At 52.0% G+C, this 14,790-nt stretch overlaps 1 protein-coding gene across 1 annotated transcript in view; it reads right to left on the bottom strand.

The window, feature by feature from the left end:
• The window catches only part of PSD2 (pleckstrin and Sec7 domain containing 2), a 47,316-nt gene extending 35,874 nt beyond the window's left edge, over window positions 1-11,442 (bottom strand). The window contains 3 exon segments of the mRNA XM_086621869.1: window positions 1,369-1,563; window positions 2,934-3,422; window positions 10,922-11,442. Coding sequence (XP_086477995.1) covers window positions 1,369-1,563; window positions 2,934-3,422; window positions 10,922-11,442 — 1,205 coding nt within the window.
• Between the last annotated feature and the right edge of the window lie 3,348 nt (window positions 11,443-14,790).

The following is a 14,790-nucleotide window of genomic DNA, read 5'->3' as shown; positions in this document are numbered from 1 at the left end:
CCTCTTAGCCAGTCCACCTCCTATATGGAGCTGGCCTGAAAGCATCACTTAAACTTACCCTGCTACCACCACTGTAGGTTGGTCTTACATTGTCTTAAGTGAACAAGACCAACTTAAAACACACCCATCCTCATCCTTTTTCCCTTCTTGCACTGCAAATCCACCTGCTTGATCCAAGTGCCTGCAGCTCTATTCAGGTCTTGTGCTGGGAAATGATTCAGATGTCAAAAACCCAGCTCATCAATACGAAAGTTTTCTTTTAAAGGCTGTGCCAATTCCCACATGTGGCTCACCAAACAGCTTTCCAAGGTGTGAGGGTTGCAGGTGTGAGTGACAATTGCAGGAACTAGCAAAGGGACACACTCAGGTGCACCTCCAGAGACCCACTGCTTGAAACTTCCCCCACTCTGTGAGCTGTCACGGCACATTTGCAAGAAAGGAGGATGTTAGACTTGAGGCAGCAGCAACCTGCAATGTACCTGCTAGAAGAACCACAGCAAAAGAGAAGAACGAAGTTGCTGCCAGGTGATACAAAGAGCCTGTCTAGGAGATCGTTCACGGGATCCTTCTGTCCCAGGACTAAGCTGGGAGTCACAGAGGATCCTCAGTACTGAGAGCTTGGGTATTTGCTGAGGGACAGTTGTGTTCTGCTGATCTGGACAGGAGTGAGACATCTCAAGGACATAAAAAAACCAACCCAGCAACACAGGTTATATCTGATTCAGGAGAAGGATGATGGGGATTGATGTTCTCACACCCACTGGCATCCTAAAATAATCTGTTACTGCTACACTTGTTACTGTTACTCTGTCTCTTAGAAATCTCTATAACTCTCCCACTTTTGACTAAACACTTTTTATTTCCCTTCTGCCTTACCCAGGCAAATACACCAGCTGAGGTGCTTGGACCTCTGATGTGTAATGAAATTTTAGGGTGCACACATGAAAAACCTGGGGCGTGTCAGGGAGCCCAGTGCAGATCCAGGTCTGGATCTCAAACCCTTCAGCCTGGTGATTGCTTTAGGGTGATTGATGTGTCTTTACCAAATGCAGGAAGCTCTTGGTTCTGGTGGGCAGCAGCTTGTGGCAGTTAATGCCCAATATGGGCTGGCAACTTATAGGATTCAGATTGCAAGGGCACTTGGCTTGGACCAATTTCAACTGGAAGGATCTCCAACAGCCCCGACTCCATCCAGCAACCCCTCGTAGCAGCAGGCTTGTCCCTTCCTGCCTTTATCCTGTCCTCCCAGCATGACCAGTGCTCCCCCAGACCCCTCCCACCACAGCAGTGTTTCTGCTAGCCATGCTCGACGCTGCCATCTCAGTCAGCCCCTTCGCAAGGTTGGCAGCAACCCAAAGCCCCACTTACTTTTTGCCAAGCTGACGTGCCACATCGCAGCGCTTGAACCCTTCGAGGTTGTAGAGGCGCTTGGCGAGCCTCTTAGCAGCCTCGCTATCCGCCCTGCAGCCGTTTGCCAAGGTGTCCGTGCTGCCCTGGTCAAGCTGCTCTGTGCTGCCCATGTCGGAGTCGGAGTCTGACAGTGCGTCTTTCAAGCTGGCATCACTACACAGAAACAAGAAACAACTCAAGGAGCAGCAATGTGACTTGACAAAACCCACGGAAAATGCCACATTTTGATTTCTTCTTGTCCTCACCAAGAAACGTGAAAGAACAACAGTATGTTTGTGAACTGGACATTGGACAAACCGTCTTTCATTTCAGGTCAAATGAAATAGTCCAATTTAATTTCAAGTTTGTAGAAAAAGATTGAAGAGAAAGTGACTTCTCCCTGAGAAATGAGGTCCCGACACGTTTTTAAGCTTCCTCTCTCTCCACTGGTATGGAAAGCGATACTGAGCTCTTTCAGAGCTGTGGACATTCAGGCAATCTTAGGGGTGAATGGTATGCTTTTCAGTCCAGATTATTTGCCGAGGATGAGAAACCTGTACAAGTCATGCCAACGGGACTGGAAGCAACCCACTGCTGTCGCTGGTGGGTTGCTCCTCTCCCAGCTGCCTGCTGGTGTCATGGCCAGCTGGTCCCACAGATAACACACTGAGCACCCCACTGGCATCATACAGGTGGGGCTGCGTCCCTTTATTTTCTTGCCCAAGGCCAGTTATGGCACATGTTCACACGTTTTTGGGCAGTGTGACTCACTGAAGGTCTAATAGCTCGCTGGACATATGGCCTCGCTCCAGCTCTCCCATGACCTGGCCGCTCATCACCTGACTTCCTCATGCAAGGAAGTGCCCTGCAGATGAGCTGCTGCCTCCCAGGGACAATGGTTTGGGTTTGAGCTGGTCCAGAGGGTGAAGTCTCTGCTGATCTCCTCCCTGCCTGCAGAAGAACCTTTTGGAAGGCCTCTACAGATGCACCCAGTTGTGAGGGAAACCTTGTGGTTTCCCTTACACTTCAGAGTACATTTGGGAGTGTGCCTGCCTGCCTCCAACCTGCCAAGGGCTTTTGCAGATGTCAGGCAAACAGGGCAGTGGTCTACCCAGAGGAGCCCCAGCTTTGCCCGCTGTAAGGACAGGATTTGTGAGCAGCCAGATGAACAGTGGTGCCCTCCAGAGCAAACACGAGCAAAAAGCGCAGAGCCTTGGCTTTTCCTGGGCTCTCCCGGCTCCTACAGGACCCTGCAGCTCACCTGCAGCTTGGGGTGCTGGGTTTGAGAAGAGGGAGAACCCAGACACAGGCCCACTGGGGACTGGCTGGTTTAATGCCATGAGACCTTGGTCCCCAGTTGCAGTCCTCACCTATGGATAGGAAAGATTTTCCTGTTGGCGTTTGGCCTCTCATTTGACAGTCCATGAGAGGAAGCACAAGGGGAAAAAAAGCAGCTCCATCCTCATGCCCTCTGAGTCTTGCTCCTGGTCTGGGACCTCATAAAACAAGGAGCCCTTGCCCAAGGAATTCCCAGCCTGTCTTACCTGATGGAGTTAATGATCTTGCTGGCATCTTCCTCTGACCCTTCCACGTGGAACCCATTTGGGATGCTCTTCAAGGACAACCGGCTCAGCACATTCTCTGACCTGCTGCTGGTAATTGAGTGCCTGAGAGGGCTCCCAAAATCCCCCTCCACTGGCTTTGCTGCTGCCTGCTCTTGCTTATCAGCAGCCATGTGGTGAAGGGCTTCTCTCTGCTGGGATACCAGTTTCTGCTCCAGGAGCTCTGGGCTTTCCTTGACCCTTTGCTGGATCAATGGAGTGAGTGGGGCCTCAAAACTGACACAGCTGTCCGTCTCGTCTGTGAGAGAGAGGACATCCAAAGAGTCCAAGCTGCTGTAGTATGTACCCTTCATAAGGTCAGACTCAACAATCTTCTCAAAGGTCGAGCTGAACCCATCCCTGATGTCCTTGAATTGAAAATGTTCCTTGTCATCCTCACTGCAGCTCAGCTTGACATCTCCAGAAGCAAACCTGGACCAAAAGAGGAAATGTAGGAAATACTGTCAAGGTAATTGCTTGCACGGTTCCACTTGGAGCTAGGAGGCAAGAGAAAAGGCAGAAATGGATGCTGTGATTATAGGCCCTTGGGACCTTTCTGTGGTATAACCTGCTTGGTTCCCAACTTTATTACAAGCTTCTAGAGCTGAAAAAGGCTGAGTTTTATGATGAGCACTCTCAGGGGCCCAGCCAACCCTTAATTTGCTCATGTCCCAGTAAAAAGCCAGACCTCTGAACTGGAGACGTTTGCACCTGACACCTGCTACTGGATCCACTGCCAGAATGGATTTAATCTGCAGGTTATCTCTCCCCTCAAGTGCTCCAATTATGGCTGCTTCAAAAGCATGAAAACCCTGAAGATCGAGGCCATTTCATCTAACTTTGGACGTTGGCAGCAAATGTCCTTGATCCATTTTATAGCGGAGAAAAAGCAGTAGCTTTTAGGGACAAAGTCACATGCTGTAACTTGAGATTTTTTTTCTTAGATGAGGCACCCTAGAAGTGCAAGGCACCCTACAAATAGTTTTCTCTCCCCTGAGAGAGATGTAAAAGGTGGTTGACACACACCCAGGCAAGGGAGGCTCCATGCTGCCTGTGGGATTCCAGCACAGCCTTACAGGCTGTGAAACGTGAACTTCCAGGTAAGCACAGATGACTCTCAGCAATCCCAATTCTGTTTGGCTTTGAATGCTGGGGCATTCATTCCAGTGGACATCTTAATACAAAGACACACTGGGAGAATTAATCTGAGTCGAATCCAGCAACCCCCACTGTGCTGGCAGCCCCGGAGAGCTGGGAGGGCTCGGTATCCCCTGGAATAGACCCAGGCTGAAATATCGCAGGTTTCTCAGTGCCTCCCCACTTCCAGCAGACGCTGCTGTCATTCGCTTTGCCAGAACCAGGCATTTCATCCTGCGATACAGGTGAGAGCCAGGAGAGCAGCAAGCTGCTTTTCCTCCGCCCGTGCCGGAGCTCACTCTCCGTAGCAGCACATACGGTGCTGCGGATGGGATCTGTGACCGAAACGGCGTCGGTGACAGGCTGATGTTTTATCTGTTGCCGAACGTGCCTGCACAGCATCAAGGCTTTCTCTATTCTTCACTCCCCAGCAAGTAGGCTGGGGGTAGGCAAGAGTCTGGGAGGGACAGAGCTGGGACAGCTGAGCTGAATTGACCAAGGAGATATTGCATTCCATATAAAGTCATTCACAGTAAAATTAAGAAAAAAAGAGACTTGCTCAGAGACTGGCTGGGCATTGGCCTGCTGGTGGGAGATGTTGAGTGATTGCTTTTGCATCACTTTCCCCCCCTGCTTTTTCCTTCACTCAAACTGTTTTTATCTTGACCCACAGGTCTCCTCACTTTTGTTCTTCTGACTCTCTCCCATAACCCACAAGGGATGGTGGTGAGCAAGTAGCTGGGTTAGAGCCAACACACTGCACCTCTTCACTATGGTTGTCCTGGTTTGGAAACCCTGTGTCAGCGCCATGGCTGTGCCCAGTGCCCCTGCTAATGAGCATGGCCTCGCTTTGCAGCAGAATACCTTTCCCTGAGATGAATTCTGGGGTGGATCAGGGATGAGCAAGTTTCCTGTGCCAGTGAATGAGATGCTGCACCTGTGCATGCCCAAGCCCAGCTACTGCTCGTAACGTTTCCTACTGGGCATCAGTGACAGCCCACTCCCTGCCTTGCACATCACCTGGCACAGAAGAGACCAGTCACGGACCTTGGAAGGTAGCAGCTCTAGCACAGAGGCAGCAAAGCACTTGTGAGCCAGTCATGGCAGAGCCATGATAGTGTCTCCTAGAACTCTGGACATGTCTCGATGTGCTTTGCAAAACAGTTTTCTTTTTAGGCCTAGAAACTGTGGCACATGCTGCACTCCATGGAATTGCTTATAGCAAAAGTAAAGAGATAGAAATATATAGTCTTGTATCCTGTCTCCACCAGCAGAGAGCAGAGAAAGCAAAGCGACCACCCCCTGACAGCCCCCCCAGCCAGCCACATGTTTCCAGCTCCCAGCTATTTACAGCTTACAGATGCCCTGATCCAGAGACATTCAGCCCCTTTTGTCCAACAGACTGAGGCTCCAGGTTTCACAGTGGAGATGGATCTCTGAACATCACTGTCATGCTTGGGCACACCTTGCCAGTGACGATAACATGCCCATCTGGGAACCATCATCATCATTTTTGTGAAGCAGCCAGTGCTCATGGGCAGCACAGGATACACCATGCCTGAGCAGTGATGCTCACTTGGACTGGTCATCCTCCAACACCCTCATCATCATGGGCAGCAAGAATTCAGTATTTACATGAGCACTAATTCCAGGCAGTAAAATGGGACCTGGCATCCCTTCAGATAGAGAAGTCCTCAAAGTTATCACCCTTGTTTGCTACAGTCAGTGTGTTCAAAGACCCAAGCCTGCAGGACAGGAGGTGCTCTGCCAACAAGGATCTCCTCACCCTGAGAATCCACAACAATCAAAGACAGTCATAGCATGCGAGGGAATCCAGTGGACAACGAGCAGAAAACCAGCGTAAGGAGGGAAGACTGCAACGACAGAGGTGTACGTAGCGCCGTTGTGGCAGTGAGGAGTAGGCACAAGTCAGCTATCGGACTTCTTGTCCCCATCTCTCAAAGAAAAGGGCACTTGGGGAAGAAACTGAACAAAGGTAGATTTTCCTGCTTCTAAAATGCCAGGGTGAGAGCCATTGAAGAGAAGAGGACAAATCAGTGCTCTCAGGTTTCTTATTTCTCAGTGTCCAAGAGTCTGAGGACTCCAAGCAGGTCAGTGTGACTATGAAGTGACTATGCCAGGCTGCCTTCCCTTCTTTGAGATGCTAGGTGCCAGGCCAGCAGGCTGGTGAGCTGTGGCAGGAACAGGGGATCCTGGCGCAGGAGGAATCAGGACAGACCCACCTGAAGCGTTGTGCGAGGAGGGAGACAACCATGCATGGCTTACGCTACATTCACGAGACCTGACGGGCCCTGACAAACAAGTTCTTGCACCCTTTGAAAGTCCCCTCTGATGTCTGAGCCATCGGAGATGCTGTTTTCAAACCCAGCTCTGCAACCACATGGGTAAAAGCTTACACAAATCTGTAGACTCACATAATCCCTTGATTCCAGGAGCTCATGGTTTAAGAAAACCATCACCCAGTTCCTCAGAGCTGGCCACGCAGCAAACCAGACATAAGCAGAAATGAGGCAGACAGCAGCAGCTTCAGCCCAAAGAGGACTGCTTGTCTTTACAAATCTGTCCATCCCTGCAGGGTGAACTGCAGTGCCTGGCCACGACTTTGTGTACAGAAAAGATCTCCACAAAGCAGGAGGAACTTAAAAAACTTCATCATCTTGTGACAGGAAGGACTTTACAGCCTTGATTACACCCAGCAGTGGGAATCACGGACCTGCCTTGGCAGCCCGTCCCACTGCAACAGCCCCCATCCCCAGCAAACTTCCACATCCCCTCCCCTACAGCGGGTCTGCATCCTCCCCCACACCAAGAAAAAAACCTGGGCCTTTGTGGTTTCCCCAGGTCCTCCAAGAGCCATCACACTGCCCCTTGGCCTGCGTTGCTTCACTCCCGTCACCAGGACGTCTTTGTGGAGGAGCATCCATGCAGGGGGGCATGCCCTGGCCCATTCCCGTGAGGTTTGGTGCACAGCATGTGTTTCCAGGGGTGCTGTGCACTGCAGCTGTGCCTGTAGGTATTGTCCTGAGTGCTCCTGGGTATCAAGTTCAAGAGCCATCAAGCCCTGCACCTCCTGGATCTTACTTAGCAGGTTCCACATTGCCATAATCCCAAGCCAGACAGCTCCCACTGTCTCACCACACTGAACAGAATCATTTCCACTAGCTGTTCACACCACAGAGCTTGTATTTTCCAGCCCTTCATTTAACCCTTGAGCCCAAACTCGTACAGCAGGCAGCAAAGTGAGAAGGTCTGTGTCCCTCCATGTGCCCCAGCGAAGGCTGCATGGGACAGACTGCAGAGACCAGGGCAGGAGCCGTGGTCCTGGGTGACTCAGTGGGCACCAACAAGTCAGGCACATCACATCTCTCCTTGCGTGGCCCCAGAGAGGACAACGAGACTTTCTACAGCTTACAACCAGCCCAGGAGCACTGCCTGCATCTAATTCAATCAAAGCCAGGCTAAGGTGGGAGACAGCGAAAGACCTCGCCCGTGTGAATGAAGCTGACACAGCCTCCCCCCAGAGCAGCGTTGTGTACTTGTTACACAGCAGGGAAGGCAATTGCTTTACTTAAATAAGGAGCTGTCTATTTATTTGCATCGTAATCACGAGGTTTTGTGTGTTGAAGTGACGCTGTGTCTAATTGCCTGTGCTGCTTTTCCCAGCCATCCCCGAAACGCTGTTCTATTGCTCACGGCGAGGCGCGCGGAGCGATGCACTCGGTTATTATTGCAGCTGAACTGTACCGGATTTTTAGGCACCCAGTTGTTTACATTTCACTTCTCACTGGTTAACTCGTTGTAATAAAGCACAACCTAGTCTGCTGCGTTGGAGGAGCAGGGAGTGCTGTCGGAGAAGGACATGACGGAAATCAGGACTCTCTTGCCATGCACTGCAGACTTTCTGCAAAGTTTTTCTGAAACTTTATTTAATGGAATTTGAATTGCTTCACGGCTATATGTTGCCATGGGAGGAAACGTGGGGGCAAAGGCAGTGGTCCCAAACCTGCAGGTACTAAGTGCATCTTTGAGGCAAAAGTGGGGATTCCTCTATTAAAAAAGTTTGGCCTTTTTGCATGAGTTCATGGGGCTGAAAGCAGAGAATATCATTCACTGGTGAAGCTCTCAGCTTGACTGCAGAACTGTGACCTCCCTGAGATCAGCAGACCAATTCTGGGGGCTTCTGGGAAGGCAAAAGACCTCTAGGAAACATAGCCACGATGATAGGAAAATGGGTCTTCGACAAATGGTACATGGGCATACCAATGGATGCCATGGGATACACTAGAAAGGGAGTGAAAGGGATTCAGTTAATTCCAACTGCAGCACAAGCACTAAAGCTTTGGCTTTATTTCCTTGTTTCCTTTTTTAACAACCATTTCCTGCACAGATGCACTAACCTACCTTCAGCGTGGCAATCAGGGTTTCCTTCTCCAGCTCCACCATGGAGCTGATGGCCTTGGATGACTTTTTCCTCTTTATTTCTCCATTGGTTCAGTGGAAAAAGCAAGACTCAGCCCCTTCTTATGAACTACTTTAAGACCCAGGGACAAAATGCATCATACGAGCACCTACCTGCAGATGATGACAAGTGATTTGTTCCCCAGGAACGAATGGTTGACTGTAAATAGTAAAACATTAGGCCAGAGACAGAGAAATCCCAGGTTCTCCCATATCCATAATGGGTTGTAACAAACAGCAACATACCGAAGGGGAGAAAAGAAAGAACTGGGGAAACTCAGAGATGATGCAGGATGACAGTGACTTCCCAGTGCCTCGGTCCATCTGTCAGTTTTGTTACTCCTGACCCGCACTGATGTAGGAGAGCCAGACAGTCAGCTACGGTCAGCAAAGGCCAGCTCCATGCTGTATTTGGCCCAGCCACGTGTTTCTGCCATTTAGCCTAAAGATAGACAGCCAAAGTGCTAAGGAGCTCAAACACAGCAAGCTGACCCAATCCTTAGGCAATAAGTGATTTCCCAGATTTCAGCTGTGTCCCTGAAGTTTTCCAGCTGCCCTTCTGCCTTCGAATACATATGTGACTCGTCCCCTGTGCATTCAGCTTCCCAAAAGACTTATTTGCTATCCAAGTGAATGTGTTTCAAGAGTAAGATCACAGGCTGTGCATGCAGAGCCCAGTCAGGTTGCATCATCTCCAAATCCTCAGCCTGCCACTTCTCCCAGTTCATGCCCTAGTACCTTAAAATAAATGCAATTTCAGTGATTGCAGCAGCATTCACTGACCACCCTTAGCTTCCTCTTGAACTCACAGTCTGCCAGGGAGCCATATACCAAGCAAATACGAGTCCCTTGCCATGTGAGAGACCCGCAGACATCCAAGACCTGACTGCATAGCTTATAGGGCCCGTGGGACCTGCCTGGGGATAGACTCCCCCAGTTCTCTGGACATCAGCAGCCTGCTTTGGACACTCTTCCTCTTCAATACCTTCTTGAAACAGTGCTAATCCTTCTTGCTGGGGTAAAACAAACCACCAGTTTTTATAGGAGATCCTGTTCAACTCCAGAGATGCAGTGAATTAGGGACGCCTGTTGTCAGCCCACGCGCTGTGTGGCTTCCCAGCTCTGCTGACACTCCTGCCTACACTCCAGACAGCGCTCTGAACACACAGCTCAGCCTGGAGCCTGCACTGGACTAAAACTGGGAGGTGATTCACAGGCCCCTCTTGGCCACCCTGTCCCTTTCATACCTTCTCCTCTGGAGAAGGCCATGCTCCTCTGTGACAACCTCTGCTGTTCTTCTCCAGCCCCCTCCAGCTTGCAGCATCTCTCCTGTGCTGGGGCAGGTACGTAGGCAGGGCCACAAGATTCACAGCAGCCATCAGCCCTGGGTGGCTGCAATACAGAGCCCTGGACAATTTCTGGTGGCAAAGGGAAGCATCCGTAACCCTCCCACAGGAATGGCATGGGAAGCACCCCACCTCATCCCAGTGACCAGTCGTTTCCCCTCAGCCTCCAAACTGCAGAGCCCCAGGGAGGTCTAGGCACTTGCAGAGGCACAAAATCAGCTGTGGACACTGCACCAGTGTGGTTGTCTCCCAGCCTGGAGAGCTCTCCCATGAAGCCAGGCTGCCAGTACAGAAAGAACAGAGACCGAGGGGCATTGCACACGAGCTGGTTTGTCTCAGGCACTGGAGAATAGGGTGACACTCGTGCCTCTTGTCTCACACTGCAACCCCTGTGCCACCAAGGCACTGGTAGCACCTGCCATAGGTGCAGTGGGGAGCAAAGCTCAGTGCCTTGCCCTCTCTTACTAACGTCATGGTCCTTTGGATACAAAGCTGTAACCTGCTAGCCCGGGGACTGCCGGAGCAAGCCATGCTGCCAGGGACTTCCAGGGTGTACCAGCCTCCCAGACAAGCTCGGGTCTCCATCATCCCCAGGCTGTTGTACTTGTCCTAAGTTATTTCATGTAACTCTGCCATAAGTGCTGCAGCTGAATCTCCAACTTGCAAGTGGGACACCCCCAAAGTGAGCACAACCAGCACCCAGCACTCCTGAGATCCTTAAAGCTTCTCCTTTGCTTCAGAGACTCTGTGGGGAGATGCTGGCTCTAACCACAGATTTTCTGCACTTGTAACAGGGAAAAGCAGTGTGAGAAGCCCAGAGAGAAAAAGAGCAAAGAGCCACAGTCATCCAGCTGCAGCTTTTTAAACTGATGAGTTACACACGGAGCAGAGTAACTCGAACCAAGGAGGCTTGAGGAACAACACACGTAAACCAGCACCGATCTGACGTTATGATGGCTTCACACTCACCCGAGCTGCTCCTCCGGCTCGTCAGCACTTAGAGCTTCTGAGGATCCCAGGACGCTGTGCCACCGCTCCTTGCTGAGGGCCTCGCGAGGTATCTCCTGGCTCGGGGAGCCACTCTCCCCCGAATCCGTGCTGCTTCGGCTGGGGACAGCCCCGTCCCACTGCTCCGGCAGCGTCTGCTCCCGCTCTGCAGCCAGCTCCGTGTCCACGCCGTTCGCCAGTGCCGACCCGTCCTCACGGCCGTCCTCGCCGGCAGCGTCTGTCCCCGGTCCCTGCTCAGCCTGCCTCTTGCCTGGCTCCGTCACCGCTTCCAGATGTTCATCCCCCTGGCCCCCGCGCTCCGCCTCTGCTCCTCGGGAGGGCTCAGCATCATCCCGGGGGCTGGCTGTCCCGCTGGCAGGCTCCGGCGGCTGGCTGAGCCGCTCATCCCCATCGCTGCAGGCCAGGGCGGCGGGCTGCGAGCCCGAGGAATGCGGCTCGCAGCGATCTGCGGCGGACCGTGGAAAGTTGCTGTTCTCGCTCATATTCCGCCGCTTGTCCCAGTGCTTGCAGGCTCCCTGGCCGCGCTCAGCTCAGGCTCAGCACTACCTACAACGGAAAAGAGACACGTCACGAGCGCCCGCCGTCGGAAAGGCGCGGGCTTGTCGACAGCAGCTCAGGAGGGCGGCAGTTCGAAGCAGAGCACGGGGAAATGCCCCCCACCCCTCTCGACTCCTCAGTGTAAAAGCAAGGAAGGGCCACATCGGGGTTTGCTGCTTTTGCAAAGGCTGGTGTTTGTTACCCAGTGCAGGGAGATCCGGGGAGGAAAATCCGCCATCGTGGTCCTGAGCCATCAGGGGCTCAGGTATCCACCTTCTCCTCTTCCCATAGCCCCCAGACAGCCCCAGCCTCAAGCTCAGGGGACCCACACTATGCAGGCTGTTGATGCCCCATATGTGGTGGGCAGCTGTCCAGGGCTGGGAACAGGAATGTGGTATGGCTGCTTTTCCCAGGCTGGCTACAGGGGTGCTATTCCCAAGTATTCCCTGCCCGCCAGAAATAGGAGAAATAGGGGAAATAGGAGATAAGTGTGATTTATATTTTTTTTAACACTTCTAAGCAGCTGTGATGTGCCAACCTGTGTGATTCTCCCTGCTGACTCTGTGTTTCTGCAGAGCTTCTTGCCTGCCAGAATAACACTCCTCTTTTCCCGACTCACAAGTACTGCTGAAGGGCGTCCTAGGTTGCCAGCTAAGACTGGCAAAAGTGTCCTCATTGAATATATCCTGGGGTGGTCTCTCTGCAGGACAAGGGAAGGATGCTGTATTGCACCAAATGAGACAAGTAGCTTTTTTGATTAAATGGCACCTTATTGGCAAACATGTCCATTGATGCAAAGTTTGCAAGTGTTACAAGCACCGTCCTTAGCCATGGGCTGTAGCCCCACAGTGCCGTGCAAGCTTTTCTCCTTTGCAATCCCTGCAGCTACAATCAAGTGCCACCAGAAATGACCCCTTCTGGAAGCAGGGGTTTCTGTATGGTGCTCAGGTTAAGCCATGATAACATCTGATTTTGTTTTAAAGCAATATCTGTCCTCACCTGCGCAGGAAGCATGGCTAATCAATTACAGCGGCCAGATGGGACCCCTGGGTTCTCCTCCTCATTCTATTCCTAACTTATATTTCAAGCAGATCATTTAAACTCCCTGCCTCAGCTTCCCTCTCTGTAAACCAGGGATTATACACCACTGCTGAGAAGCCATGAGGGTGCCCAGATGTCAGCAACGGGCTCTGGGTGCTCTCTTGCTGAGCTGCAGCTCTCAATGGCAGTAAAATCACTAATTGCCTGGCCAGTGCAGAGCCCTACTAGCTTTTGGCAACAAGAGGTGCAGGGCTGCAGCTGCCCCTGCTCTGATAACCCCTCACCCTGTGGAGATGCCAGCAGCCTCTTCCCTGATGCTGCTTCCTGTGCACCTGGGCAAGGAGCAAAGGAGAGGTGGGATTTGACCCCAAACACCCCTCTGTGGCCTGGGTATGGGCAGATCCACAGGGCTACGTGCTGAGTTGCTGGCTGAGCAGGACAGATCTCAAGGGGAACCCCAATCCCCATCTGGCTTTGCTCCAGTCCCACAATCCAGGCCATCCTGGACCCAGGATCTGGCCCACTCTCCATGTCCTGCTCCCCACAGCTGGGAGACACGGTGGGCTGGGATGTTCAGAGCCTCGTGCGGGCTGGGTTTGGGGAGGAACGCTCCTCGAGGGCTGCGCATGCCACAGTCGTGAGATGGGGCAGGTCACTCCTCGAGGCAGCGCTGGCAGTTTTACCTCTTCTCCACGTGCATCCGTCTGCATCCCCCGCTGTCACAGAGCGCGCCGCATCGCCGCACCTATGGCCTAGGTGCAGCCAGGCGCTTCCGATCCCCGCGCGATCCCTGCCTGTGACAAGGGATAAGAGAAGGTGAGACCCAGGCCAGAGAGGAGAACCCCGCTGATCTCCTGCCACCCTGCTGCTGCTCTACTGGGCTGTTTCCAAGACCCATCCCATGGCCTGTTCTTTGCAGAGCACTGCAAGCGATCTTCCCTCCGCACGCTTTGTTCTTCCGTGGTTTTCAGCCATGGCAGTGCAACAGCTGAGTGCAGGAGTAATCCTTAGAAAGGGCATCTGACTTCTTTCTTTATGAAGTTCTCCATGACCAATTAAAGCAGAGCAAAGGGACTATGTGGTTGCAGATTTCAGGAGAAACTTGACGATGAACCCACTGAATGTCCAATTTCACCCACCAGATCCACAGAGGGAGGCACCTGTGTTACAGATGGATCCCCCCCCAACAGTCCTCCCAAGCCCCACCAACAAACCAAGAGCAAGATAGGACGTCTTTGAGCTAATTGTAAGCAAATCTGAACCATCGAAGCCATTGGTGAAGCGACATTTCCCTTGCAGAGCCTATTGCACAATGTAGACAGGCAGGGACAGTGATGCTTCCGCATGAGGTGACCCCAGGCCGGAGGACCATGTCTGGTCACTACAGATGGTGTGTCATCTACAGACAATCACCTGAGCTAGCAGGCCAGGCTTGCTTACAGTTGATGGAGACAAATAGACAGGGCACCATTGCCTGTGCGCTGTTAGAGGTCTACCTCAGGCTGGATGGATCGGGCCCCAGATGTGCCACCTGCTTTCCAACGGCTGGAAAGAGCTCACGGAGGAGCTTGGCAGCAAATATCTGTGTCAAGTCACTGTGGAGGGATCTGCTTGCACTCTCTCTTGGGCTTGCCCTCATGGGCCTTCAGCCTCTCTCTCTCAGCCAGCCTGTCCTTCCCTGACAAGAGAAAGGCCAGCATAAACTTCATGGGACACCAGCACATCAGCCTCCTGTGGGCCAGAATCCCACTTACAGGAGCTGAGCCCTCTCAAGGGACATTAAAACAAGCCCCTGGGACAGTCCTCAGGTTCACACATGTGGGCCAAGTCTCCTCTAGTTCTTCTGCCATCCCAAATGTAGAGGAAAGACCTGAAAATCTCTGTCCCACCAAATCCAGGACAGAAAATCAGTCCCAGGCACTTGGCGTTCCCATGCACCGACAGCAGAGCCAAGCCAATGCAGCATCTTCAAGGAATTTACCTGCAAAACTACCAAGGCTCTCCTGAGTGTCATCTCGAGTAATACTTAAAACATAACGGGCCAAATTTCAACTTTCCCGTAGTGAAGGCATAACACAGATACGCAACACAGAGCCAATGCTCAAATCTTTGGAGGAACCTTTCCAGCAAAGCTTTACCGGCCTTTTTCTTCATGTGAGATAAATAATGTGGCTTTTTTGAGTTCATTTTTTAAAAAACAGACAAAGGATTTGGGCTGAAATTCCCCACCTCCTTGCCGTCCTTCCAAAAAC

The sequence above is a fragment of the Tauraco erythrolophus genome, chromosome 16, assembly GCF_009769465.1.
Source record: "Tauraco erythrolophus isolate bTauEry1 chromosome 16, bTauEry1.pri, whole genome shotgun sequence".
Taxonomy (NCBI): Eukaryota; Metazoa; Chordata; class Aves; order Musophagiformes; family Musophagidae; genus Tauraco; species Tauraco erythrolophus.
Note: the sequence above shows the minus strand (reverse complement) of the source record. Positions and strands in the feature narration are given on the sequence as shown.